The sequence below is a fragment of the Drosophila biarmipes genome, chromosome 2R, assembly GCF_025231255.1.
Source record: "Drosophila biarmipes strain raj3 chromosome 2R, RU_DBia_V1.1, whole genome shotgun sequence".
In the NCBI taxonomy this organism is placed as follows: Eukaryota; Metazoa; Arthropoda; class Insecta; order Diptera; family Drosophilidae; genus Drosophila; species Drosophila biarmipes.
In genome coordinates this window covers 2,914,148-2,939,213 of record NC_066615.1, presented here as the reverse complement: position 1 = coordinate 2,939,213, position 25,066 = coordinate 2,914,148, and the positions used below count along the sequence as shown (strand labels likewise).

General features: G+C 40.9%; 4 protein-coding genes across 12 annotated transcripts; 2 read left to right on the top strand and 2 right to left on the bottom strand.

Moving 5' to 3' along the window:
• Positions 1–1,294: 1,294 nt before the first annotated feature.
• Positions 1,295–13,508, bottom strand: LOC108029543 (protein argonaute-2). 6 transcript variants are annotated; one of them, XM_017101851.3, is made up of 8 exons: positions 13,315–13,507; positions 12,593–12,773; positions 9,871–10,030; positions 6,854–6,928; positions 5,222–6,007; positions 4,938–5,160; positions 3,264–4,874; positions 1,295–3,205 (listed from the first exon to the last, which is right to left on the bottom strand). In XM_017101851.3, exons 3-8 carry the CDS (start codon positions 9,989–9,991, stop codon positions 3,067–3,069), a joined length of 2,955 nt encoding a protein of 984 aa, XP_016957340.1. In that variant the 5' UTR covers positions 9,992–10,030; positions 12,593–12,773; positions 13,315–13,507; the 3' UTR covers positions 1,295–3,066. The 6 variants fall into 6 exon arrangements, with proteins under 6 accessions (XP_016957340.1, XP_043948259.1, XP_016957342.1 ...); XM_044092324.2 differs by having other exon boundaries at positions 12,593–13,507; XM_017101853.3 differs by lacking the exon at positions 6,854–6,928.
• LOC108029544 (uncharacterized) lies at positions 9,422–10,688 on the top strand. 2 transcript variants are annotated; one of them, XM_017101857.3, is made up of 3 exons: positions 9,422–9,639; positions 10,109–10,236; positions 10,495–10,688. In XM_017101857.3, the coding sequence occupies exons 1-3, from the start codon at positions 9,494–9,496 to the stop codon at positions 10,686–10,688; spliced, it is 468 nt and encodes a 155-aa protein (XP_016957346.1). In that variant the 5' UTR covers positions 9,422–9,493. The 2 variants fall into 2 exon arrangements, with proteins under 2 accessions (XP_016957346.1, XP_043948262.1); XM_044092327.2 differs by lacking the exon at positions 9,422–9,639 and adding an exon at positions 9,873–9,913.
• LOC108029545 (uncharacterized) lies at positions 10,711–10,956 on the top strand. The gene has a single exon (XM_017101858.3). The coding sequence runs from the start codon at positions 10,711–10,713 to the stop codon at positions 10,891–10,893; it is 183 nt and encodes a 60-aa protein (XP_016957347.1). The 3' UTR covers positions 10,894–10,956.
• A 566-nt stretch (positions 13,509–14,074) lies between the features above and the next one.
• Positions 14,075–16,131, bottom strand: LOC108029767 (proteasomal ubiquitin receptor ADRM1 homolog). Of its 3 annotated transcripts, XM_044092326.2 has the most exons (4): positions 16,013–16,131; positions 15,354–15,917; positions 14,737–14,939; positions 14,075–14,631 (listed from the first exon to the last, which is right to left on the bottom strand). In XM_044092326.2, exons 2-4 carry the CDS (start codon positions 15,872–15,874, stop codon positions 14,186–14,188), a joined length of 1,170 nt encoding a protein of 389 aa, XP_043948261.1. In that variant the 5' UTR covers positions 15,875–15,917; positions 16,013–16,131; the 3' UTR covers positions 14,075–14,185. The 3 variants fall into 3 exon arrangements, with proteins under 3 accessions (XP_043948261.1, XP_016957762.1, XP_043948260.1); XM_017102273.3 differs by having other exon boundaries at positions 14,075–14,939; XM_044092325.2 differs by having other exon boundaries at positions 14,075–14,939; positions 15,354–15,934; positions 16,013–16,120.
• Positions 16,132–25,066: the final 8,935 nt, after the last annotated feature.

Sequence of the window (25,066 nt, the reverse complement as noted above, 5' to 3'; positions counted from 1 at the left end):
TAAAAATGTGAACGTCCCGGCTATTTGTCCTTATTTTGGGCCTTAACTATGAGCAGAACTTAGATTGGAAATGATATCTAAGGCGTTTTACGGTCTCCAACCTTATAAACATTTTTAGCTGCACGACACTGAAGAAACCATTGAAATTGTAGCGTGTGTGAGTTTCTGGGGCGAAATCTGTGTTCTCCAGTTTACGATATATACCTATATTTACGCGTGTATATAGGGACAATTCTTACAGCCCTGTTTCATGGATGGGAGATAGCAGCTTGCTATTGGCATTTTAAATGGTGATTAAAGGGTATTCCGTCAGTACTAAGATTTTTTCTTTGCGAGTAGTTAAAGCTTTGGACTTTTCTCATGTATTGTGTTGGTAAAGTAAATATTTCGGTCACTTTAAAACTACGAGATGCATTCATTGTCGGCACACATTTCAGCTTCAGCTTAAACTAATTGAATATATAATGTAAATGTTGGTACTGTCTGGGCGATCTTAATTCGACCCCGAATCGCGAACGACTTTGCATTGTTTCGTTTTCGATACTGCTTAGAACTAAAATCGGGTTGTTTTGTTTGCTTCGGGTTGCTTTAAGTATTAAAAAATAAATTTAAAATTTTAATCCCTTGTGTAGAAACATTATTACAAAAAACAAATGAAAAATTAATAATTACAATTTAAGGACAAAAAACACACCCTCCATTTGATTGCACAGTCCCACAAAATGTTAACCATTCATAAGTAAGGATTACTAAAATATGGAATAAATATCAGCTTTCCGTTAAGATCCGCCTTGAAACTATAGTTGAACCCAAAGCGATGTGTCAGCTGAGTATCAGTAACGTTTGCGTTACAATCGAAAACCATGCACGCATCTCATAAGTGGAACACCGCCGGTTCATGTTGTGTAAAAAACTCGTAATCAGCTTACTTATAAAGGAATTTTCTGGTGCAGTAAAAAAGGCCTTGAGAAAACGGATTTTTCTTTAAGTAATTGTATTAAATAAGTCTATACCCTTTTGAATTGAGAACTAGTTGGAAAGATGATTGGCACTCCGTAGATTGCATTCGAGAATCCGGCCATGAGGTTATTGAATTGACGAGTTACTGAAATCTCAAGTGACTTAATATCATTTGAAAAGTTTCCTTTAGAATGAAATTAACCTAAAAGAGATTTCTGAAAGTTTGATTCAACATTTTGACGGACTGTGGCAATCCCTCGAGTTTTTGTTTTTTTGTATTTTGTATGACTACCATCTAATTTGCTAGTGCAATAAATGATTAAAACTAAGCATATATATTTATATATTATGTATTTTATAATGCTCACATAGTGTATACGATTGGCAAAACAACTTGCAAACTTGGAAACTAGGTCTAAATAAACGGATCGGTAAAGGATGTACACAATTATAAATAAGGTTTGGCCGGGAGATTCGACGAAAATCTTCCTCTCCCGCGCCGCATAAATAACAACTCATCATAATGTTAACTTGAACTGTGTCCTCGATATAGTACAATTACTAAGCATATGTTTTATATTGATATTGTTTGTTTGTTGTTGCTTGTTAATTTTGGCGAAACTAAAACTACTTTGTAAAATATTGAAATGTAGTTGCCACCTCTCTCCGGGGGACGGTGGAGGAGAGGTACCTTGTTTATATTACCCGTACACCACTTTGCTCTAAGTTAGTTAATACGAAATTACAATTAAAAGCAGGCCTGTTCGCGATCTTTTTGCCCATTCGAAGAATCAACATGCAGAAATCAACAAATTTCGTTAAGCTTTTAAAAAAATGTAAGGTACAACTAAATATCGTTAGGCTAAAGGTAGGAGATACATAAATAAAAGGACATTGAGTGATATGCCTTGGACTCGGGAAGGGGTAAGTTCGGAGTCTGATTGTGTGTGCATATAAGGGGACAAACTAAAAACTAACATAAAATATCAGCACTGCTAACATATCCGCTACCGTGTTATTTGCACTTTTGAATTTAAGTATTCTATATGGTTACAGTTCCATTCCGCTTTTTTCTTGATTTGTAAAAGTTTTTAATGTTAGTTCTAGGCTTAGGATGTACATAATAGGCTCCGCTTCAAAAGTATAGCTATTGTTTTGACCAAAAGTTTGTCCCTTGTTGAAATTGCATTTCTCGATACTCTGCTGCGCACTCATTTTCCATAAATCTGATCTGGCATACTCCGATTTTTTGGTAGAGCCCAACTTACAAACTATTAAATGTTCTTGCTTGGTTTAATCTGCGCCTTAATTATTGAAGTATTTCATTAGTACATGCTAAGTTGTGTCTAAACTCCTTCAATGCTTGTCGTTTTAATGTCGTTTGTGGTTTGTTTATAATTTGGTGGTGGTCTTCGTTCACAGTACAGAGAATCCGAGTGGTTGGTGTTCTTGTGGTGTTTGCTGTGTGAGTCGATCAGCAACGTATTCATTTTGTATACTAAAAACCTTTGGTTGTATGCATTCATTCATATTCATTCATCATGTCTTCATTTTGTGTTGTGTAAAAATATATTGTACAATTTAATAGTAATTTCTATTAGAAAAGTTGTCTCACTGTCGTGTGATGACTCCTTGAATTTTTATGTTCTTGTGTCGATTGGTGTTTCTGCCGTAATTTTTGTTCCCGTTAGTTGTTTTCCTATTTTCTTTCAAATTGTTTGATACGCTTGACTTTGAGAAATTTGACATTTCCACTTTTTTATATCCCTTCGGTTGCGCAAACTTGTGCCTGACATTCGATTGCCTATTCTATAATTTCTCACTGCATGGCTTTGTGTTGATGAGTTAGTGGTGTTAGTTATTGTGTCTTTGTGGGATTTTCCTCTGCTTACTAAATAACATGCATCTTCGTATTCTCGTTGGTTTTTCTCTTCTCGCGTTCTCTCAAAGTAAAATGTAACATTAAACTTAATGCTAAACTTCTAGGCTTGGCTTTCATCCGCTTTCTGATCAGGGGGAGGAAGGGGGTAGCTTATTCGAATCGAATTTCGAAACTTATTTTGTATTCCTTAGCTTTTTGGTGTTGGTAAATGGGGGAGATACTTTTTAGGCAAAGTACATGACCTTCTTGGTGTCCGCATGTACAGTGATGGCCCTCGCCATGGCGCCCGGAGTGCGATCCTCCGAACAGCCGCTCTGATGCGAACCCTCGCCCGAATCGTGCTCCTTCTCCACCAGATGGTACCTGAATAACAAGAACACATGTAAGCAAAAGCAACTAGGTAAAAATTCTCACGAATTACCTAGCACGGAATGCCACAAGATGGGCGTAGTAGGCCGGCGCCGGTATACTGACGGAACGAGTGCACCGCACGTATGTGTGGCAGAGCTGGTACGTGAGGCACTGCAGCTCGTCCGAATCAAAGTGATTGTCGTCCCACAGAACGTGGTAATGCGAAGGGCGGCTGGTGCCTTGGATGCCCTGATGGCTGCACAGATAGAAATCGAATTCGGTGGGATGTGTGATGCCCACATCAACAGTGGTGCCTGCGGGAATATTACCCGATTTACCGCTCTGCTCCTTCTTCTCGGCGCAGAAAAGACGCGTGTGATGGCGCTTCTGGACCACGATGAACGTGATGCCCGGCCGGTACTCTGGCTCTAGCTTAATGCAGGCCTCCCGGATGGCGGTCAACTCGTGCTGCAGAACATGCGGGAACTGGCCCTCGGATACACCGTCCCGGTATAGTATGATGCGGTGGGGCTTGTAGCCGCCCGTCGACTTGTAGAACATGATCAGCAGCTCACGCACCATACTGCTGAGCTCCTGGATAATCTCCTGGCGATGCTGCTGCACTCGAACGGTGGCTGCGTAGCGCGATGGATGGGCATCCATCGATCCCACAACTGCGGCAATCGATGGTTTCTTGTTGTCGCCAGCTGGTGGGTGGGTCACATCAGCACCCAAAAATATAACCGGCTCGTTAAAGACCTTTGGCCGGATGGACGGCACCAAGATCGAATTAATGCCACCCAACTTGACGTTGATCTTAAGACACAGGTTTGACAACGTCTGTGGCGATGTCTTGTTTACATTCTTGGCCTGCACACACTGAGTGGCCATACCGAGTACTGTGTCGCCCACGCGCTTAACTTCGGCGTATACCGGAGTCTTGCCCGGCAAGACCACCACGACTAGCTGCAGTCCCGGAAATGTGATCTTCAGGTAGCGGAACATTGGCTCCACCTGATCCGGCCCTGTGGCATACTTGCAGAAACACGGTTGGCCAATGATCGGCATCCCGGCATCGTTTGAGATCTTCTGCAGCTGCTGAGTGAAGTTACGCAGTGCATCCTCGCGAACAGTTCGCTGTGGGGCAAAACAGGCGATAGCCCAGATACGGATCTCCACGCCAGTGAAGAACTGCTTGCCACGCATATCCCATACGCCCTGGTTGGGCGAGGCCAAGCTAACCTTGTTCTGCGGCGGAAACAGCTGCTGACCGGTAAGTCCGGTGGACACTCGTCCCCCGTACTGAAGCTTGGGAGGCGGCAAAACGCGTCCCCGCACTTCCATCATGGAATTGGAAATGGTCAGGCCGAACTCCTGAACGTATGAATCGTTGTTGAAGTCGGCGCGTTTCACCAAATTGTTGATCTCTCGCTCGCGATCCGGAGCGGAACGGGCGGTGGCCTTGATCATGGTCGAGGTCTGCATGTCGGTAAGCTTCTTTATGCACCGTTGTCCAGCCACAATGTTGCACACTTCAAGAGGAAGGTATGTGTGCTTGTGCTCCTGGCCCACTTGCAGGCAGGGCAAATGCGGGTAGCGCAGTTTCATGCGGTATTTGTCCAAGAAGTACTTGGCCACAGTGCACTCAACTGTCTGTCCGTTCTCCAGCTGCAGCGGGAAGCTAAAAGGGTGGATATAGCTAATTAGAAACATGAGAAGGGGCCGGAAATTGCAGGAGTCTTACGATTGCATTTGGGCGGGACGGCGGGTGACGTTGCACACGCGGTACTTGCGACGCATCTGGCCGCAGTGGGTGATCTCGATCTTCAGACCTTTAATCTCCTTAGTAAACTTAACACGCTGCGAGTCGGTTAGCGGCTTACGCTGCTCGTTGATATCGCGAATGTCCAACACTTCGCACATAAAATCAATGACTGGTTGAGCCTTATAGAAAGCGGTGGCCGAGACTGACAGAGATTCAATGGTTTGTTAACAAAAAACAGGTCATTTCGAGGAATTAAAACTCACCATCAATATTGAGCATCATTTTCCACTGTGAGGGCCTCACGCTCTGATGGAAACCGAACCAAACCTCGCGTCCACCTCCCAGAGGATGGTAGTAACCATCTGGGGAGCTAAAAAAGCTGCGCCCCACCGGTGTGTACGTCATGCTAGGGAGATGGCGCATAACCACGTCTAGAGCCAGAATGGCATCATAGGGTATTTGCCGGGTGCGGCCTTCGAGAGCCTCCTCCAGATTGAAGAGCGAGACCTGAGCCTGCCACTTTATCGTAACGCGAAAGATGCGATCCTTGCCCTCGCCGGGAAGAGTTACCTCCAGTTCCAGACGCTCGTTGCCAATTGGCAGGGGATCGCGGGTGTACAAATTATTACGCCCATCGAACACAGGCTTAAGCACGCCGAAAATTTTACTGTAGGCATGCACCATGGTCTCGATGATCTCACGGTTCACCTTCCTCGGACACTTGTCCGGCTGAATATTTATGTCGTAGTGATGCACATAGCCACGCGGCATCGTCACCTGGAAGTGATTGGCTCGCAGCACAATCGGGCGACCCTCTCGTCCGAGATTCGGGCGACGTGGACATGTAAAAACGGGCATATCCGGTTGAGTGGCTGGCGTGGCGGTGGCAATCGCTGGCGTCACGGTGCCGGTCGTGGCGCCCAAGGCGGAGGCCACCTGGGCGGCGGTTGCAGCTGCACCGGCCACAGTTGCTCCACCAGCGGCCACATTCTGGGCACTTGGGCTGGTGACGGCGGTGGGATTGACCGACGAACCGGGCGCTGGTGGTGCTGCAAAGTCAATTGCCAATTAGTTTTTTTCAAAATCATTCGTTTTCACAGGATACAAAAAAGGAAAACTAGAAAAAACCTTAATTACGATTGGGATGGTTCTCACATGCTCTAAGCAATCTCAGAAATTTTAAACCCATGAAAAGTTTGAAATAGTTTTTAATTTTATGCAAATAAATGTTTTTTTTTTTTTGATAAACTTTTGCCCAGACTAGTTTCTAACTTTTGATTATTCGCGGAAACTTGATTTTTTGAAGCTACTTTTAAGACAATTAGTGATGTTCTATAATATATTTTAACTATTTTACAATCCGGACAAAAACATTAAAATAAAACGCTTTATTATTAATCCGTAAAATATTGTTTCAAAAACTAGCAATTGGGTTTCTGAAACTATGCATTATACCAAGGGGTAAGGCCACTGTTGCCACTCCCCGATTTCATTAAGAGCTAGCGCAGCAAATGAGAGAGACTACCCTTAATCGGTTTAAACTAAAATTGTCATGCAACAAGCGTTAAACACAAAATAATACAAGTTTTAAAATTCAAACAGAGTTTGCAGGTGTTTAGTAATGCTTCAAGTGCACTTTGCATGGTACGAAGAAACAAACATTTACAGGAAACGAAAAGGGAAACATTTTAAATTTTTGGTTAGTTGAAGGTTTGTTTTTTGTTAGTAACAATACTGCAAAAAGGTTAGTTTTAGTTAGTGGGCGAACAGTGTGTCAGAAAGACCAAACTAAAGAACGTAAGCACAAACAGTTGGTAAAGATTTTCGAATCAATCAAATTGCATAAGGATATTAGTAATTTTAGTAATCGTTTTTGGTTTTGGAGAGAAATTTACATGTGAGCGTGTCGAAGCTAGTCTGCGCCTGAGAGGGACTCTGAGGCCGAGTGGGCGAGGGGGTCCACTGTGACTCTATAAAAAGAAAAGGTAATCGAATAAACACAAGGTAATCAAACGAAAATTAAAATGAAAATGAAGAGGTTTGAACCAAATGGGGCAATGGCCAATAGATGGTTTGTTGTCGATTATGGTAAATCAAAGTCATAAAACGATGTGAAAACCAAAAGGTGGCGATAACGACAAAAAGGAAAAAAGTAAAGGTGCGTTAATAATATTTTAGTTACAGTTTTCTTTCATTATCGTCATCAATAAGTTTGTGTTTCGGATTAAATATCTAGTGTGTATAGTACATAGTGTTTACAAGCACTATATACCGTCTTTCTCCAGCTGCCACAAGCTGATTTCTTTGGTCAGTTTCTTGGTTTCCTAAGTGGGTATTTGCACATTCGAGTCCTGGGTTCGCCAAAATTGTGTTAATAGTTCTCAGTTATTACACCCTGCAAGGTGGAGCAAGTTTTGATGTTCTACTCAGTAAACATCCGGACCGAATTTGACCACTGCAATTGCTTAATACTTATTCATTACATTCTTCAATGCTGTGGCAATATTTTGTAGCCGTTTTGCAAATACATGATTTTATAAAGGGCAATTTTGCACCTCTCGGTTTGACTACTTCAAATTACATTCGATTTCAATATGATTAAGCATCTTTAAAGAACTTAAGGAAATATTCCCCAAAAGTACTAATACATTATACTCTTCTTATAGGTTGAAATTGAACAATAACTTTAACTTCTTTGAATTCATGAACTAAAACAATTATTATTTTATAACAAAAAGGAGAGTAAAACTTTATGAAATTTGATTCCTTGGAGACGTTGGAGAATCGATGGGCCTTCTTTTACGATAAGCAATACACAATGGTGTGGGATTCGCATTAAATATTCAGATTTCAATCAGAAGATATTCCCCGTGCCCCGTTTTCACCCCTTGAAGCACGAACATTTGAACGAAATCGGTAGCGAATTGCGACGCAATTAGGAGAGTGCGCTCCTTAAACCCAGATCCAGATGCTCGTAGGCCCCAAAAAGCTAACGAGCAAAAGCAACCCCCGGAAAAGCAATGAACTATTGCGACGCGCCGACGGTCGTTGACCCAATTACCGCGCATTTTCAACTCTGCACTTTGACGCACGTGTCTGTGTGGAGTTGCACACTACCGTGGAGTCTGGCACTTGCGATGCATACACATATCTACACCTATGTGCAAGTAGAACATCGAAAACTTGATTAGTGGGTGGTTCAACGACAGGGGGTGGTGGGCATGTGCGGGAAACTTGTGGCAGCTGCAGTTTTCAGTTTTCCTTCGGTCGGGAAATCGTCTGTTCTCTTATTCTTCTCCCATACCATCTGGTAGCCACTTACGTTGTCCGACTGGATACATGTTTTTGCACTAAGTTAGGATTGGTTTAGGAAAATAATTAATGTATAAAAGGTTGGCTCGTGTCTCGTTTTTCTCTTGTTGATGTTCGTGTTTTGGTGTAAATGTAATTGATTGTTGATTCCTTTGTTGTTGTTGACTTTGCTTTTGGTTTTCTTCTAATTTATAGTTTTGTTTTTGATTTCAGCCTTTTGCTTATCACACTTTAAAGTAGTTTAAAGTTTTATTCGTTTGGTTGATTTTGCATTTGTTTTTTTTTTTGTTATTGTTGCGCGTGGGCGTGGCGTAGGCGTATTTATGTAAATTGGAATTAGCAACAGACCAGTGGGCTTATCTCGTCTCTCTCTCTCTTGACTGGCATTATGTTATTTATATTATTGATCTTGTTGTTGTTTCTTGTGGTTATTGTAATATTGGAAAAGAACACAAATGTAGGCACAGCTTTCGTTTAGTTATATGTATGTATCTTTTATGTACACACCTAGGCGTGTATATATGTATATTTAAATACTTATATATGTATCTAATGCTCTTGTAATACAACTAAGAAAAAATTCTTCTTTATGCTCGCATTTCTTGTGAGTGCAATTGTATGCGTGTGTGTCTTTGTGTGCTCCTCGGCCTGTGTGTGTGCTGCTCCGCTATACAGCAAGAAAAGGCGATTGTATGCGTTTTTATATATATGGCAGCCCAAAATGTGTGCACGTAGAAATCTTGACTTTTCGAGACGTGGTTTTTGTGCACCAAACACGTTCGCGCCGCCTGCTCTTACGCACAAACCGTGGCCAGACTGTTGAATTTAAATTTAGCACAACTTTGGTTAGCTTTTTACATCGCGCATTATGCAAAAAATGCAATTTTCTTCAGCTTTTCCCACAGCAGCCACACACTGGACGTCCACACAAAAATTGTACTCGCGACGTGTGAGCGTGACGCATGCTGTACACTCTTAACCACACTTAAATGAGGGCAAAGCACTCTCGCCTCGAGCCGTGCGGGTGAGGGAGACGACTATACGGGCCGCAGACTGGCATAGCGAGGCAGGGTTGCTCGTTCCAGTGTTGGGAAGCAAGCGGAACTTATTTGTTCAGGGCGCTAATCGCTATCGCCGCTCAGCTGTTACGTAGCGTGCTTGTTACGTCGCAACTGTGTGTGCAAAACTGCGGATTTCCTCTTGCTGATTGAAGAACATACATAATGTCGGTGCCTTTCAGTGGCGCTCTGCGCCGTTCCGGGGGCATTGTCTCTGCCATCGGCAAGCAGCTGAAAGGCGTTAACTTGAAGGGCGTCAAACGGGTAACCGTGCAGTTTGATCCGTTTGCGGAAAACGTCAAGTCCACTCGGTGAGTTGGGAAAACCGCTTTCCACCTATCGATAGCGGGACATGCGCAGTTGCCCCCAATGATTGGAAAATTTTGACCGAACGAAAGTAAGGAAACGCAAAAGGAGGTCGTACGAGAAAAACTGAAGAAACCAAAGAGGTGCAGTGAAGTGTTCACTTTTTCACCAGAGCCGCTCTTGAGGCCGTTTTCCCTGGGCAGCCTGAAAGTATGAAGTGGATGTGTCGCACTCACCGTACACTTTCCCGATGATGCCCACGGCGGAGGTCATCTGCAGGTCCGGAAAAGTCAGTGGCAGCGTGTGCGGGTGGAGCTGAGCTGGCCCACCGGGAGCCAGCTCACGCTCCGTGGACATTTTAGTCGGTGTCGGCGTCAGTTTGAGGCGGCGTTGGTCCTGGAAAAGCGGCAGCAATTAAAAAATGGCGAAAAGTCAGAGGCCCCCTAATCCTCTATTTGTTATCTCTATCCGCAGAGAGTTCCTCTTCCTGCTCTCAACACCCAAAGTGGCCCTCACGAACCCCAAGTGCGTGGTCAAGTCGGAAATAGTGTGCGATCGGCAGCCGGCTAACATTAAGTTTGCCCTGATTGACTCGGCTCAAGGTTAGTACTCTATTTTGGTTATGTTTTTTTTATCGTTCCTATCGAAAACTTAAAACTGGGTCGAATGCATTTTTGTACATATTGTAAGGTGTTGAAAGCAATTTCATAAATTTCTTAGTCAAATTGCCATGAGACCGCCCTTAAAACTCTAGATCCATAGTTTTCGGATCATTCCATTAAAATCGATGGTTTATAAATTTCAGTTTTGGGTTTTCGTTAGTTTTTTTCATCCACAACTATGACAAACCTCTTCCGCAGAACAAGCCAAAGCCAAGGAGATTCGGTTCAACAGCGATAATCTCAACACCCTAGAGCTCCTGCAGCTGTGCAACAGACACGTGTCCAGCTTGGCACCGCCAGAGGAGATCACCACCAAGGTCCTGACCAAGGCGGAGAAACAGAAACTCGGAGGAGGCGCCAGCAGCGGAAAAAAGGCTCTCAAAAAGAAGTAGAAGGCGCGCGACAGCCATCACGATGGTGAGGAAGCACAAAGGGACGCTGGCGGTGATCGAGAAGATCTACCAGGATATACCCGCCTTCTCCGACATCTTCACCGAGGAGAGCTTCTACATGTTCGCCTTCTGCTTCGTGTGCGCCACCATCCTAGTGGCCTTCATTCTCTCCCGGTTCATCACCATCAAGCCCGTCGACTTCTGAGCCAAATATCTTGTCTAAGTCCGCACACGTACTTTTGCAAATATATAAGCTCCGAAATTACCACTCCGCACTGTATTGTCATTTTGGCCCAACTGTGCGAAAGGGAAGCGATCGATTCGGTCCGTCGGCCGGTCCGAAGTTTCTTTTTTAAACCGGTTTTAGGTCCCTGGTAAACCGGAAAATCATCTGCTCCTTCTGCTGCGTCGCCGGTAGATTGCTGCTTCTGCTGCTGCGACTGCTGATGTCAGTGGATCGGGAAGTTGCCTGCCGGCCAAACCTCGTAATCGCTGCAAATTGCACCGGAGGAAGTCGAGCAAATGGGCCATGCGAGTGGACGCTGCTAGGGCGGACCCATCGAGATGCAACCTTCAAGGATGGATAATACTTTCGCATTTCAAGTGCTCAATGTACTGATTGAACATGGGCTTTTAGGAGCAACAGTTCCTATTCAGCCTTACTGGCACTATTTTCATAGTTTGGAAGGCAGCTGAAGTGCCTGGCTTACATTCACTTATAAGTTATTCTTCTGTTATACGGTTTTTATTGCAATCGTTCAACTATGTGAGATGAGGGATGAGATTAACTATACGAAAATGAGCTCTGCTCGGGCACGCTTACTTATTTTTTAAGTCAGAATGTGGCCTGGGCAGTTTCATTTTCCAGGCAGGAAGGTTCAAAATAATCAAAAAAAAAAAGTCCGCTTCAGTAACAAATAAGTGTGCAACAGGCCACCGAGAAAGCTCCTTGGCTTCCAAGACAGCTGTCGAGTAGAAATTGGTACCCAATCTTCCCCAAAAAAGGAGCAGGAAGAAGGAGCCCAACACTCCGCAAGCTTTGAGCCTGTAAGTGCGTAGCTACAGAGTGAAAACGATGCAATGGCTGCAACTGACAACAAACTGTTGAAGTGTGGCAGCTGCACAGTCGCTCGCGAAAGTGCCTCGAAAAGCTGCGGCACCCTGTCCCTGGGCCTGTGATTAATCGAATCCAGCCAAGTTCAATGTCATGCTGGAAGCTTTCTCCGCCCGTTGGTCCGCGGGGTTAGTGTGCAGGAGGCGCATACAGGAAACTTTCGCCGCCCCCAGCCTGCAAGGCAGGCCCGGCAGCATCCGATCCCTAACTGATCAACCTATCCTAACGTTTTAGTGGTACCCGGGCCAGTTTTTGCGTTTCGAGACACAAATGTACTTCCAAACATCTTTCAACACTGGCACTTGTTGTGGGACTAGAAATAAGAAGTTTGGGCGCTACCCGCCCGAGGGATCGATTTCAAATGGAAAAGTGTGCCTAATGTCTTTAAGCATGAAAATTGATACTTTGGGATAGGTATATCGCAGGAGGGTACCCTGCAAACAAATGGGGCATGGGACATCGATTTGTCGAACCGAAGCACTTCGTTCGATTCATGACGTAATTTGCGCGGGACGGGGGTGGCAGAGGAAGGGCGAAGGTTCTGCTGGAAGCTAAGGATGTGACCTTTCTACCAAAACATAAACACCGTCTGCATGGTTGTCCCGCTCGCACCCCACTCTCCGCTGGCGCGCTTGGAAATTTCCCGCAGCATATGCTCAGGCGCCATTTGTGTTTTGGTTTTTCTCCTGTCTTTTAGGGGATGGGGCTGTAGTTGTAGCTCCGCAGCTGCTCTGGAGCCCCGATCTGCCGGCAAATCAAGGAGCTCCGCAGGGTCGGGGCCCATACTCACCTTATCGCAGAAGTGGAAAGTGCAGCTGATGTGGGGGCTAGAGGCTGCGGCTTATCAGCTTTATCAGCGGCAAATCAAGCGTTTTTTGTGGCGAATTCCGATTACGGGAGGGGAACTCATTAAGGAGTTGCAGGTTGGTGTCTTGACTGTAGGTAGCCTTACTGGTGTTTCTTTCTCAGCTCTAATTGGAAGAAATGAGAAAAGGTACGTGAGCGCAGGAAACTGTTGAGACGCAGTTTGCCTTTCCATGCGGATGCTACTGTTGTTGTTGGTGTTGCCAGACCGACGTGCCGGAGATATACCTAGATATTGCGAATCGCAAAGCTTTTTGTTTGCTTTGTTATGCACACACTTTCAGCAGCTCCTATTTGTTAGTTTTATTTTCTGCAAGCTTCCAGTCCTGCTCGGCCGTGCGTGTGTGTGCGCGAGTGAGTCAAAGTCAAAGGTTGCCAGTGCGAGGCGACTCTCTTTCCCTGTCTCACAGGCCAGCTCGTGTTTGTGTTTCTTGCTCTGTGTTATTGCCGCGGCTCTTGGTCTCCTATGGGCCCTGCTTTGGAGGGAAAAGCTTTCCACGAAGTCCGCGGAGCAGTCATGCATTGGGAAAACAGGCAAAAGCACCGACACACACACACATGCAGCAGAGATTGCTGCAAAATGAAAGCACCAACAACAACAGATACAAAAACATCCAGCCCGCGACGCAAAAATTGGCGAAACTATACTGCAACTTCCGTAGGCCCTGATATATCCGTGTTCTGGATCCGGCAGGGGGAGATCACTTGAGATCGTTATGCACGAGAACCGAGTGCCAACTACCAGAATTTGCGAACGCGCGAGTTCTGCACAAACACAACTAATACGCAGGCCGTTTTGGAATTGAATAAAATAAATATTGTTGCGTGTGCCTGTGTGAGCATGTATCTGTGTGAGACGGCTCGCTGCAGAGCGCGCAGTTCGTGCCAGAAAGGGACGACCAGAGTGGTTGAAGAGCGGCGAGCTTTCGTTAGGGGTACACCGATAAAATGACCTTGTCGGGATTACTGTTCCCGTTACTTCCACAAATTTAGTTCAGAATTTTCAAAACTGTGATGTAATGTATAAGTCAAAGTTTTATATGATGCACTGTTTAATACTAACTACGCAACTTCGAAGACATCCAAAAATACAAATTATTGGGTTGAATTATATACGTTGTACTCCAAATTGTCGATTTACCTATAGAAATTCGGTACTAGAAGTACGATTACTTTTATTTTGAAAAACAAAGTGTATTTGAGGGGAATTCTGAGTGTATCAAGCAAATAAAAATACACAAAATATGTCAAACAATTACAAACAGTTCATATAAAACATATGTAACTTAAAATAGATACATTACCAGAAAAAGTTTTTCGAAATTTTTTAGTATTATTGTAATATGTTGATAAGTACTACAATTTTAAAAGTTTCCTGATATGCTAAATACAAATATTTACAAAACTCTTTGAAGCATATGTAACTCCCTTGTTAATTTATTCAGAATCAAAGAATACTTAATACATGAAAAAATAGGCTTTCGAACTCATACAATAAATGGTGGTGCGCAGGCTAAAGCTATTTTTGTTTCTCCTCCTGCTTCTCAGCAGAAGGATCGGTGTTCTCATCCACAGAAGTAGGAGTTTCCGCATCGCCCTTCTTTTCGCTGGCCGACGGTTCGCCACCCATGGTGGCACCGGCTGGGAGGCTCTTCTCCAGAGCCCTGACGAAGTCCTCCAAGTTGCCGGAGAAGGCGGCGGCCACCGCTTCGTTGGACAGCTCGAACTGCTTGACCACTGGACCCAGCTGGGCCGACTGCAGAGCATTTGAGAACTGTGCGAGGGCCTGCTGGAACTGCGGGGAGGTAATGTGGTCCTTGATCTGCTGCTTGCGATCCTCGTCGGTATCCTCCGACTCGGGCAGGTGTACGATCAGCGACTTGACCCGCTCCGGATCGGCAATGAGCTGGTTAATGGCCTCGGCACCCGACAGCGCCGTCGACAAGTCAATATTCAGGGATCGTCCTGCGCCATGTTCGGGGGAGAGATTGGATAAGTAGGCTTGGAATGGGTTGGCATAGGCTCCGGTCGATTCTGACGCCGTTGTGGTCGATGTGGCTGTGTTCTTACCGGAGGCATCCGCATCAACGGAGGAGCCGGCACTGCCGGTAGCCTCTCCTGCCTGCGAGGTCACGTTGCTGCTGCCGCGACTACTGCCAGATTTGGATGGGGCGGTCGGAGTGCGAGGCACACTAACATTTTCGGGCGTCTGTAGGGCCGAGGCACCACCGCCACCCGATGAGGAGGTGTTTCGCGACGAGGGCGTACGTGAGCTGAAAGGCAATAGGATTTATTAATCTTTGAAATAGTTAATTATCAAATATGATGACTTTTCTGTTATCTTTTTCATGGAATTATCTAAGTATTATAGGCAAGTATATGAGTTTGTGTTTGGAATAGGTCTTGATTTCTGCCTACTGAACAGTGTCTTAGTATCCTCCTTCTCAATCGAAAATTAACAACGCTGGTTGTTTTAACATGGTTGATTTTTAAAAACTGGTAAAGAAGAATCACGACCTGGTCATGGGGCTGTGAGTGTTAGCTGGCTAATTTTGCTTCTCTTAGACAAAAGCACTATCTGCAAGGCTATAAGTAGACATAGGTATTCAACTTGCTCTTTCGTTTTTTTCATTGTGTCCATTTAAATCAAAGCATATATCAATTGTCTTTAAAGCTAATTTTCTCACTTCATTTGACCCAGAAGGGAGCTGAGTCCTCCCATCTGGCCGACGCCCCCGAAGAGCTGCATCAGCTGCTGCTGCGACATGTTGTTTAGCATGTACTGAAGGTCGCCATCGTTGCTGCCGCCGCCGCCGCGCTGGTGGGCGGATGGGGGGTTGTTGAGCAGCTCATTGATGCGGCGACAGTGCTCCTCGTCCTTGTCCGTCTTCGGCTCCTGCATCCAAAAGAACATGCGGCGCGTCGAGGACTTGAACTTGAGCACATAGACACGGCCCGTCTTGCACTGGTCCACGCGCTTGTACTCGAAGTCGTCGGGGAAGACGATCAGGTCGTCCTCGATTTTGCCGGAGGTACGATCCTTCCAGCAGAAGTGCATCAGGCCATCGTCGCTCTGCGTCATGTAGACCAGGCCCTTGCGCGAGTCCGGATGAACCATCTTGCCAACCATGTTCATGCGACCGGCTCGGAACTCCACCAGGTTGCTGCTGTTGCTGGAACTTCCCAGTCCACTTTGTCTTCCGAACATGATGCGGGCGCTTCTCGAGAGTTGGCGAGATTAGAGTGAGGATCTGTTGGAATTACTCCGCTGTTCAGTCAATAACACTAGGTTGCTTTGTTGGCAGCTCGGGCTCGGGCTTATCAGTTATCGCGCTGCAGCACTTACGGGATATATAATGCGTTGAATTTGAAGGGTTTTTCAAAAATTCAGTGAATCGCCTACTGCGAATGACGAGCAATTTTTGTCTTCTTCATTCACAACCAGTGTGACCCCTCCACTATCGACTCCCGTCTGTGTGCGTTTTGCAGTACATTGTGGAACCGTTCACACTATGGCCGAGTTAGGTATCCGACGACTGTTCAGACACAAGGTGTTTCTGCATTAGCAAGCAACCATTTCCCTTCAGGGAAAGTACACGTACTAAAGAGGGGCTGCCCATATAGGGGTGTATGATTAAAAGGGGGAGGGGGTCATGCGGAATGATTTCGACATGATTTTATAAGTATTTTTTTTTTTTTTATTGAACCATTTATTTGCCTCCAATTATATATAATTAAGTCGATATACATGCATATTCTAACATTTATATATCGAAAAACAGATGTTTGTTGTGAGCGTATGTGATTTACCGGAATCTATTTAAAAAGTGGCTTTAACAAAAGTGCTCTGGTGTTTCACAATGGCATCTTAAGTAAATGTCCTCTTTCAAACATTTTTTAAATCTTACAAACTGCTCTATCCAGATAAAAGGCAGTAGAATTGTTAAAAAGAAGCAACAGCAATATAGAAGAAAAACAAGAAGAGTTCCACAAATTTATAAGTTAGAGTGAAAAGCTATGAAAAGCTGGTGCTACAAAACAAAATCAAAACTATGTCTTTTTTATGAATGCTTCAAAGGTATGTACGAAATATTAAACTATGCACCTCGTTTTTCAATGCTTGTGCATTAACAGCGTTGTCAAAATAAAACAATAATATTTGCGATATAATGTGACTCTAACGTATGCTTTGCAATTTGGTAGTCAGGTTAGAACAAATTTTTTAAAATATTTAGAGAATATATGTACTCCTAAAGATGATATTCTTCAATCAGAGATCAAATATTAAGAAAATTCGTTCGGTCTAAGGTATAAGCTTGAACCTTGTTCAGGATTCAGCAGTGCTTAACAATGAGCACAGATTGAGTGGTTTTAAAGAAGTGCCTTCAGCGCAGTTTGACCTCTTGTTTAAGCAAAAGAAAAAGCAATGAGCACTGAATCATCGCTGACCGCTCATTCAGTGCTCAATTTTTGTAAAAATAACTGCTTAAATTAACACAAAGATGTCTTAGGACTTACCAGTGCTTAACAATGAGCAAATATTGAGTACTTTTTAAAGCACAATTTCTAAGCTCTTTTTAAGCAGAAGAAAATAGCATATATATAAATATAAAAAATAGTTTTGGCCTTATTTCATTGCTTAAATTATTTTGCGCTTTTCTCACGCGCCTCATCGCTTTCTGCAGCACCTTTTCCAAAGTTCCGAGGGTTCCACCTAAGTGACTGCATCTAGCAATAGAAAAAAATTAGGCTTTAATTAGTTATCCGTCAAAAAATTTCCTAACACTTGTTTTCTGTCTCTTAATATATTTAATTTTGTTGTCCGTCTGCCCGTCCGTTGTTGGTTATTGGGCGTTAATACAAGCTTCTTGTCAGAAAGTATCAGAGAGCTAAAGCCGTCAGTTTTTGAGAAAATCGCTTAGCAAAGAATGCACCTTGGATTTTTCCGAAACAAAAATAAATGAGTAAATAGTTAAAAGAAAGCTTTCTCTAACACACTTAAAAATTTACGCACTACGTATTTTACACCAGAATCATTATGCTGAAAATAAATAAATATTATTTATGTTTGTTGTATGTTTGTTAGGCTAGCCTAGCCGTTTTAATATTAAGAAAAAATATTTAACTTGTTGCTTTTTTCTTACACAAATTCTTGCAACTTTCGAGAAATGTAAGTGATGTGAAAATTGCCCAGCACCATCGATAGTGACAAAAAACTATAGATAGAGACAAAAAACTATTTATAATGGCCCAAAGAGGTAAATACTCAATACCTCGATAGTGCCATCGATAGTTTCCCAACTCTAACCGGAAGAATATTATCAAGGGTCTCGTTAATCAAATGCGTTAGTTTATTAATATGTATTATTCCTATTGATCCTATTAACAAAAAATAAGCAAGTTTGCTGGTCAGAAGTCTGCCCATTTCCCAATTTTCAGTAAAATATATTAGTTATTTAATTATTTTTTTAATTTTATTCTTGCAGCGTATGAAACACCTTATACAATAGATTTTTTATAAATTACACCAAGAGAAATACCGAATTTTTTTAAAATTCATATTTACACATGTATGTAAAATGGGTTACTTATGTGAACGTTTTTTGGATTAAAAAGGAAGAAGCTGCTGAAGCAGCATGCTTGTGGATTATCTGTTTTACCTTCTTCAAATATCCTTACTTAGAGAAAACTAATCTTAGTTTATAATTAACCTTGTAATTGGCGATCCTGAAATAAAGATCTATTCTTCTAGTGACCTCGTAGCTCAAAAATTACAGAATTCGGTGAGACTGTGGGAAGACAATATGTTTTGTTTATAATGTACATAGATAAAATTAGACAGCCACTTCTTGCTATGCAGTGTTATTATTTTATTTAGTTCAATATGATAGGCAAACCGAGATATATTTAAAACATATACTGACATTTTTAATTGAAATACCGGTTATTCTAAATAAATACTCGTAGATCCGTGATAACCTTTTTAAAGTTATCTTCCACTTTACAACTGTTATTTTATAGAGTGTAATGATTGAGTCCGGAAAATAATACTTTATATATATCTCAACGTAATAAAACATCATTAAATTCTCACGACTTCAATGATTAAAGGAAAACTTTTTGTGGGATGTGGGCATGTGTCATACGGCTCCTGTAGTCGCACACCCCTTTTTATAGCGGAAGGTACCGAGCTACCCAAGATACCTTATGGCGAGTTTGTAAAGGCTTGGTATAGGATTGCTTTCCCAAACTGCTGAAGTGTAATTTGAGACTTTGTGGTCTTTATGCCATAAGTTCACTTTCAGCTTTGTCGATAAAAACTGAATATAGTGCGAAAAGTTATGGCATTTCATATCATAGGCGTTTAAAATCGTCTTTACCATTCTTCTCTGATTTTACATTTCGGTAGTAAGATGATTGTTTATTGATCATTTGATTTTTGCCAATAAGAGCGTTGGCATTATAAACCAATTTATTATCAAATTCACTGTACTGAGTATTTTTTTTTTGCATTAATGGAATGGTAATTCATTTCTATTTAAATAAATTTTAACACTTCCATTATATGTTCCTTGAAACTTAAAGAAGTTGCAGGATGTATATTTGCAATATCCATAAGCTGTGTACGATGACATATTAAGACGAATAGGTTTAAAGTTTATCAAACAACCATTGTTAACAGAGAAAAGTGTTCTCTTATATTATGTTTTTAGTTCGTCTTCACAGGTCTATTGGTTCCTCTGCCATTTCTTTCAATAAAATATTTTCATTCAAATTAAACATTTTCAAAACTCTCTTGTAGCTCTGTACTTAGCACAAACATTTCATATTCATAATCGTATAAATGACCTTACGTCCCTAAAACTCATTGTTCTAAAGCGGCTTCTATGGCCTTTGATAAATTTTATAGATTGTTTCTGAAATAATATATAAAAATAAATTATTATATAAAAATAAAAAATAAAATTATGCCTAAATCTGACTTTCGATTTTTGGTAATTTAATATATTATTGTTTGTTGTTATTGTTGTATTCCCTAAACCCAATAAAAAGTAGAAGGAAAGCTAGCTTAGGCCAGCCATACCTTTGTCTATATACCCTTCCATATTCAAATACAAATTCAAAAATTTGTACATTTAGATTTACTGCGTATATGTTGCAACAAACAAAATTATAGTTGTTTTCGTTTTGTTATATATATAAATATATAGCTGAACCGGCAGACTTCGTACTGTCCTGGCACCTCAATGACGTTATTCATCAGCATTTTCACAGCCAGTCTTGTTCCATTGCATAGTCGAGGTTGATTAGTATTGCGCAGCATGATGACAGCTGATCCTACTTTTAACTGCAAATTGTGAGGTGGTAATCCAGGAAATTCCAGTGAATTTAGAAACTTCGTAGGATAGTTTACTCGTCATCCTGGTCCATAACGGTGTCGACTGATTTGAAGGAAACCTCTGTCCTGGAAGAACATTCTGAATGTCGCATTGAGATACTCGACATCTTTATTTTTTGAAGCCAATAGTGCTCGTTCACCCAGCGAATTACGAGTATGGGTATTGATCATTTGCGCTATATCTGAGAAAACACGTTGAATAAGCTCCTCTTTTGAATCTGTGATGTGATGAGTCTGGTCGAGGTGTCTATCGAAATTTTATTATTGCCAGTGACTAACAACTGCTTTGAAAACACATATGCAGTTTCAACATGTTGCAAAAATACTCACACATTAGGTGTTAATTGGACTCTCTTTACGTACTGCCAGAAATTCGATGATTTTAGCCATGCATTTAGTTCATCAGCAACTGCACTCGGAGAAAAAACCGATCTCAGCGTTTTGATTTCAGTATTTCCGATCACAAAAGCCAGCCAAGAGCGATTTATACTAAAAATACAAAGTCGGACAAATTATAAATGTAGTTTTCTGATGGGTTTTTTACAAAGTATGATCTTAAATGATAATTGTATTCTACTTTAATTTTTCACAATAAACATAAACTTCATTTAAATTTGCTATGGGAATTAAAAATTGCTTAATTTAATTGCTTAATAACTTAAAATTATGCTTATTCAAACCTAAATAATAATTAATTTTATAAGTAGTGCCCTTTTATTCTACTTGGTTATAAAACGTAAAGCTATTTACACTACCATGGTATACGGCGCTACAGATTTGGCGTGGTCCGTCAGAAACTTTACAAACTTCATTTGACATTTAATGGCTAAAGTATGAGGATTATCAATTTGTAAATTTACATTATGAAAATAAATCTTGGAATCCTTGTGTTTCAAACCTCAATTTCAAGAGAGGAGTTTGTTCTCTTTCCTCTCACTGCCATTTGTATATGTATGTACGTCTTGCCCTCACGTTCCTTGTCAACAACCACAGAACCGAGATTAATTTTAGTACGGAATACTAAAATCGACATCGCTTCCGTCATGAAACCGAGAAGAAAAATGTGAGAAGACACAATAATAAAACCAAGAAGAACCAATCTCGGTTTTTTCCCTTCTCAATTTTTCTGGGTGTGGGGAATATCTGGAAGTCTGACGAAAATCACCTGACAACAGAGTCATGGTCCCGCCAAGAATATTTTGGTTGTCACGAAGATCTTTCAATGTTTGGTCCAATGCCTCCAGCGACCTCTTGTAGGCCATTGTGCATTCATCCCAAACAATTAATTTGCATACCTGTAATATCTTAGGCATAGGTGTTTCGGCGATTTGCATGTTTGATGGTAATTTCAAAGCAGCTATTCCAGATGAAGCCAACGTCATTACGCGATCTGATCCTCGCCAACAGCAATGAAATTAAGAACGTTTTTCCGGTTCCTCCGGGAGCATCAAGGAAATAAATTCTACCATATCCACTGTTTACAGCTTCTATGAATGTGTCGTACGCAATTCTTTGTTGTTAACCATGATGGAAACACTATCGTTAATCGTAATCTGTGTTCTGATAATTTCAGTCAGAAGTTTGCAACGGAGTGAAGGAGACGTTTCCGACCCCATAAAGTATATACGTATATTCTTGATCAGCGTCACTAGACGAGTCGATCTAGCCATGTCCGTCTGTCCGTCTGCTTTCCGTTTCTACGCAAACTAGTCTCTCAGTTTTGAAGCTATCGGTCTGAAACTATCCAAAAAGTCTTCTTTCTATTGCAGGTATCGGAACCAGCCGGATCGGACAACTACATCTTATAGCTCCCATAGGAAATACCGGGGATAAAATTAAAAAAATTATATCTTCGGTGTTTTAGCATATAACCTTTTAAGCTAGGAAATAACATTTTTAATTAGTTCTGAATTTCGAATTAAATTTTATCAAAATCGGACGACTATATCATATAGCTGCCATAGGAACGATCGGAAAATTAGTCGGAAAACATGAAATAAAAATTATATCTTTGGTGTTTTTTAGCATATAACCTTCTAAGCTTGGAAATAACATTTTTAAAGTAGTTCTGAATTTCGAATTAAATTGTATCAATATCGGAAGACTATATCATATAGCTGTCATAGCATATCAAAAAATGTGATGACACATTTTTTAAGCAAAATGTATCGGAATTGTCTCTTAAAAGTCAAAACTTCTTTTTGGCATACCGGATTTTACTGGAAATCGGTACATTCAAAAAATAGATTTGCAATCGTGAACACGTGTTCGTTTTGGCAACGCAGCTGCGCTTTGGAGATATTTCTCTTTTTCAATGCGCTCTTTAAAGTGATCAGACGTACGCTGCAGTACTCCGATTTTAATAATATAATATGAATTATGAAATTGAAGGTATTTACTATAAATTGAGATATTAATAATTAACTTTCCTGAACAAGTTTTTTCGTAAAACTAATTTTAGCGAAAACCCCTTTTTTGTGTATTTTTTGAAAGTATATTTTATGTTTAGTTAAACTTTTAGTTGTGTTCCAAGAAAACCCAGAACTTGGTATGTATGTTTTTGTGATCGTCTTATTTTAGGTTACTAAATATTTTAAAATTAGCTGCAGAAACTTGCAGATGTGTGTTTACTATTAAAAATAAGTAAAGCAGTTAATGGTGAGTCTTTGATTATTGGGCTGTTGCGCTTTTGCTCTGTTGCTTTGTCTTTCTTCAAATGATGAAATTGATTTCCGATGTGCAAACGGATATTGAAAACAACGGCTACATTATTCTAGATTTGAGCAAAGTATCCAATAAAATTGAGAACATCTGCAAAACAATTGTAACTTTTTGGAAAAATTACAAACGGAAAAAATCTGCAGTTATTAAATATCAATCTGGGTGGCTTAGTAAAAAAGAAAAGAAAGAAATCAAATCAAATAGAGGAAAGTGCTCTTCGGGGCCGCCCTAAACTTGATTTTGAGGAGGCTTCAGAGAGAACAAAGCGACGACGTGTAGGTCAGCTCATTAAAATAGATGAATCCGCTGTTTCTTCTCTACGCATCAATGATGATCGAAATCAAAATTTCCTGCCGGCAGATCCCATGGAAGTTATTTCGCTTTTAATGGAGACCTCCATGACAAGCACCAATATTTACTGATAAGAAAATTTGTAAATAGCAAAATAACCTTTGAATTTGTTTCAAGTTACCAAAAAGTACTAAGTCTTAAAAAAATAAGATACCCTGATGGGATAGACGAATCTCGTGCGGAAGTCGAACAACAAAGCTTACTAGACAATACGGCATCTAGTATAATAGAGCTTCAAAACAACACTATTGAAACTATGCCTGAAAATATAGTCAGGGCATAGCGAGTGTAAGCAAATGTTTTCAAACGGTGATTTGGACGACAGAAGCTTTGTAATTTTGTAACATCCTACGACCTCTCCAACTGGTTACTCAAATAGAAAACACAATACTTTGTTAAAACCACCGGCCATCATCGACTCGTTACTGTCGACCAATAAGATTTCAATTTAAGAAAGAGACCGCGAAAGTGTCGAAAGACAAAGCAGAATATTTTGACGCAAAAATTAAAGAATGAAAGGCAAAGGAATTAAGCGTCTCTAATAAAAAAGTTGTTATTACGCATACCTTGCATCTTGCAATGGTCGATGGAAAGGTGGCAACGCAATCAGCGAATCATCCTCGGCAACGTGTTATATATGTGGAGCAAAGCCAACAGAAATGAACAATGTACAAAAGTGTTTGAGTAAAGAAGTTCGCCCAAAATTTTACGAATTTGGCTTATCTCCACTACATTCTTATATACGCTTCTTTGAATACTTTTTACATATTTCATATAAGCTAGAGGTCAAAATGTGGTAAGTACGCGTTGAAGAAGAGAATATGAAAGTATTGAACAGGAAGAAACACATTCAGGAGGAATTTGTGGAAAAAATGGGAATACTAGTGGACAAACCTAGAGATGCAGGTAGAGGATCTTCAAACGACGGAAATATCGCAAGGAACTACTATTTACTGGCTACCGTCCATAAAGTCTTAATTTATGGTTCAGCTGTAATAGAGTATGCATTAGTGTCGATAGGAGAGCTTTCAGAGGAAGCAGCAGAGTCCAATAACAAGGAACTAAAAAAATGTAGACTTCAACACAGTACTTTAACAAACACAGATGTCATGAACTATTTAGTTTTGCGTTCAGATCCACTTTTAACAGGACAGAGACAACTTCCTAAAAAGATAGGTGGAGTTTGCTTACATCTGTCTACGAATTACTTGATGATGCTTTATAATTTTTGTTTCATTAATATTTGTTTGTTGATTTTTATGTAAGTTTTTTAAGAATATGTATAACTACGACAAATTTCTTCAATACCCAAATCGTAATAAATTAGATTTAACAAATTTGTTTTTATAATTGGGTATCGTTTCTTCCTATGGGAGCTATAGGATATAGCCGATCGATATGTCCGATTTTGGTTGCTATATGTTTGATAAATTTGCTAAATTATTGTTATAAATTTTAGCACGTTATAACCATTATTAGTATTTTTGGCCGCTTTTCCATACAAGCGGATCCACTGTACATAGGAACGATCGGAAAATTGGTGGGAAAATAATATGTAACAAATTATAGCTTTGGTGCTTTTTGACATATGTATAACCTTCTCAGCTTGGAAATAACATTTTTTAATTAGTTCTGAATTTCGAATTACATTTTATTTATTAAATTTTATCGGAAGACTATATCATATAGCTGTATAGGAACGATCGGAAAATTAGTGGGAAAATAATATATAACAAAATATAGCTTTGGTGCTTTTTGACATATAACTTTCTCAGCTTGGAAATAAAATTTTTTAATTAGTTCTGAATTTCGAATTAAATTTTATCAAAATCCGACGACTACATCATATAGCTGTCATAGGAACAATCGGGAAATTAGTGGGAAAACAATATGAAAAAATTATTTACTAAAGTTGATTGTTTCTTATAA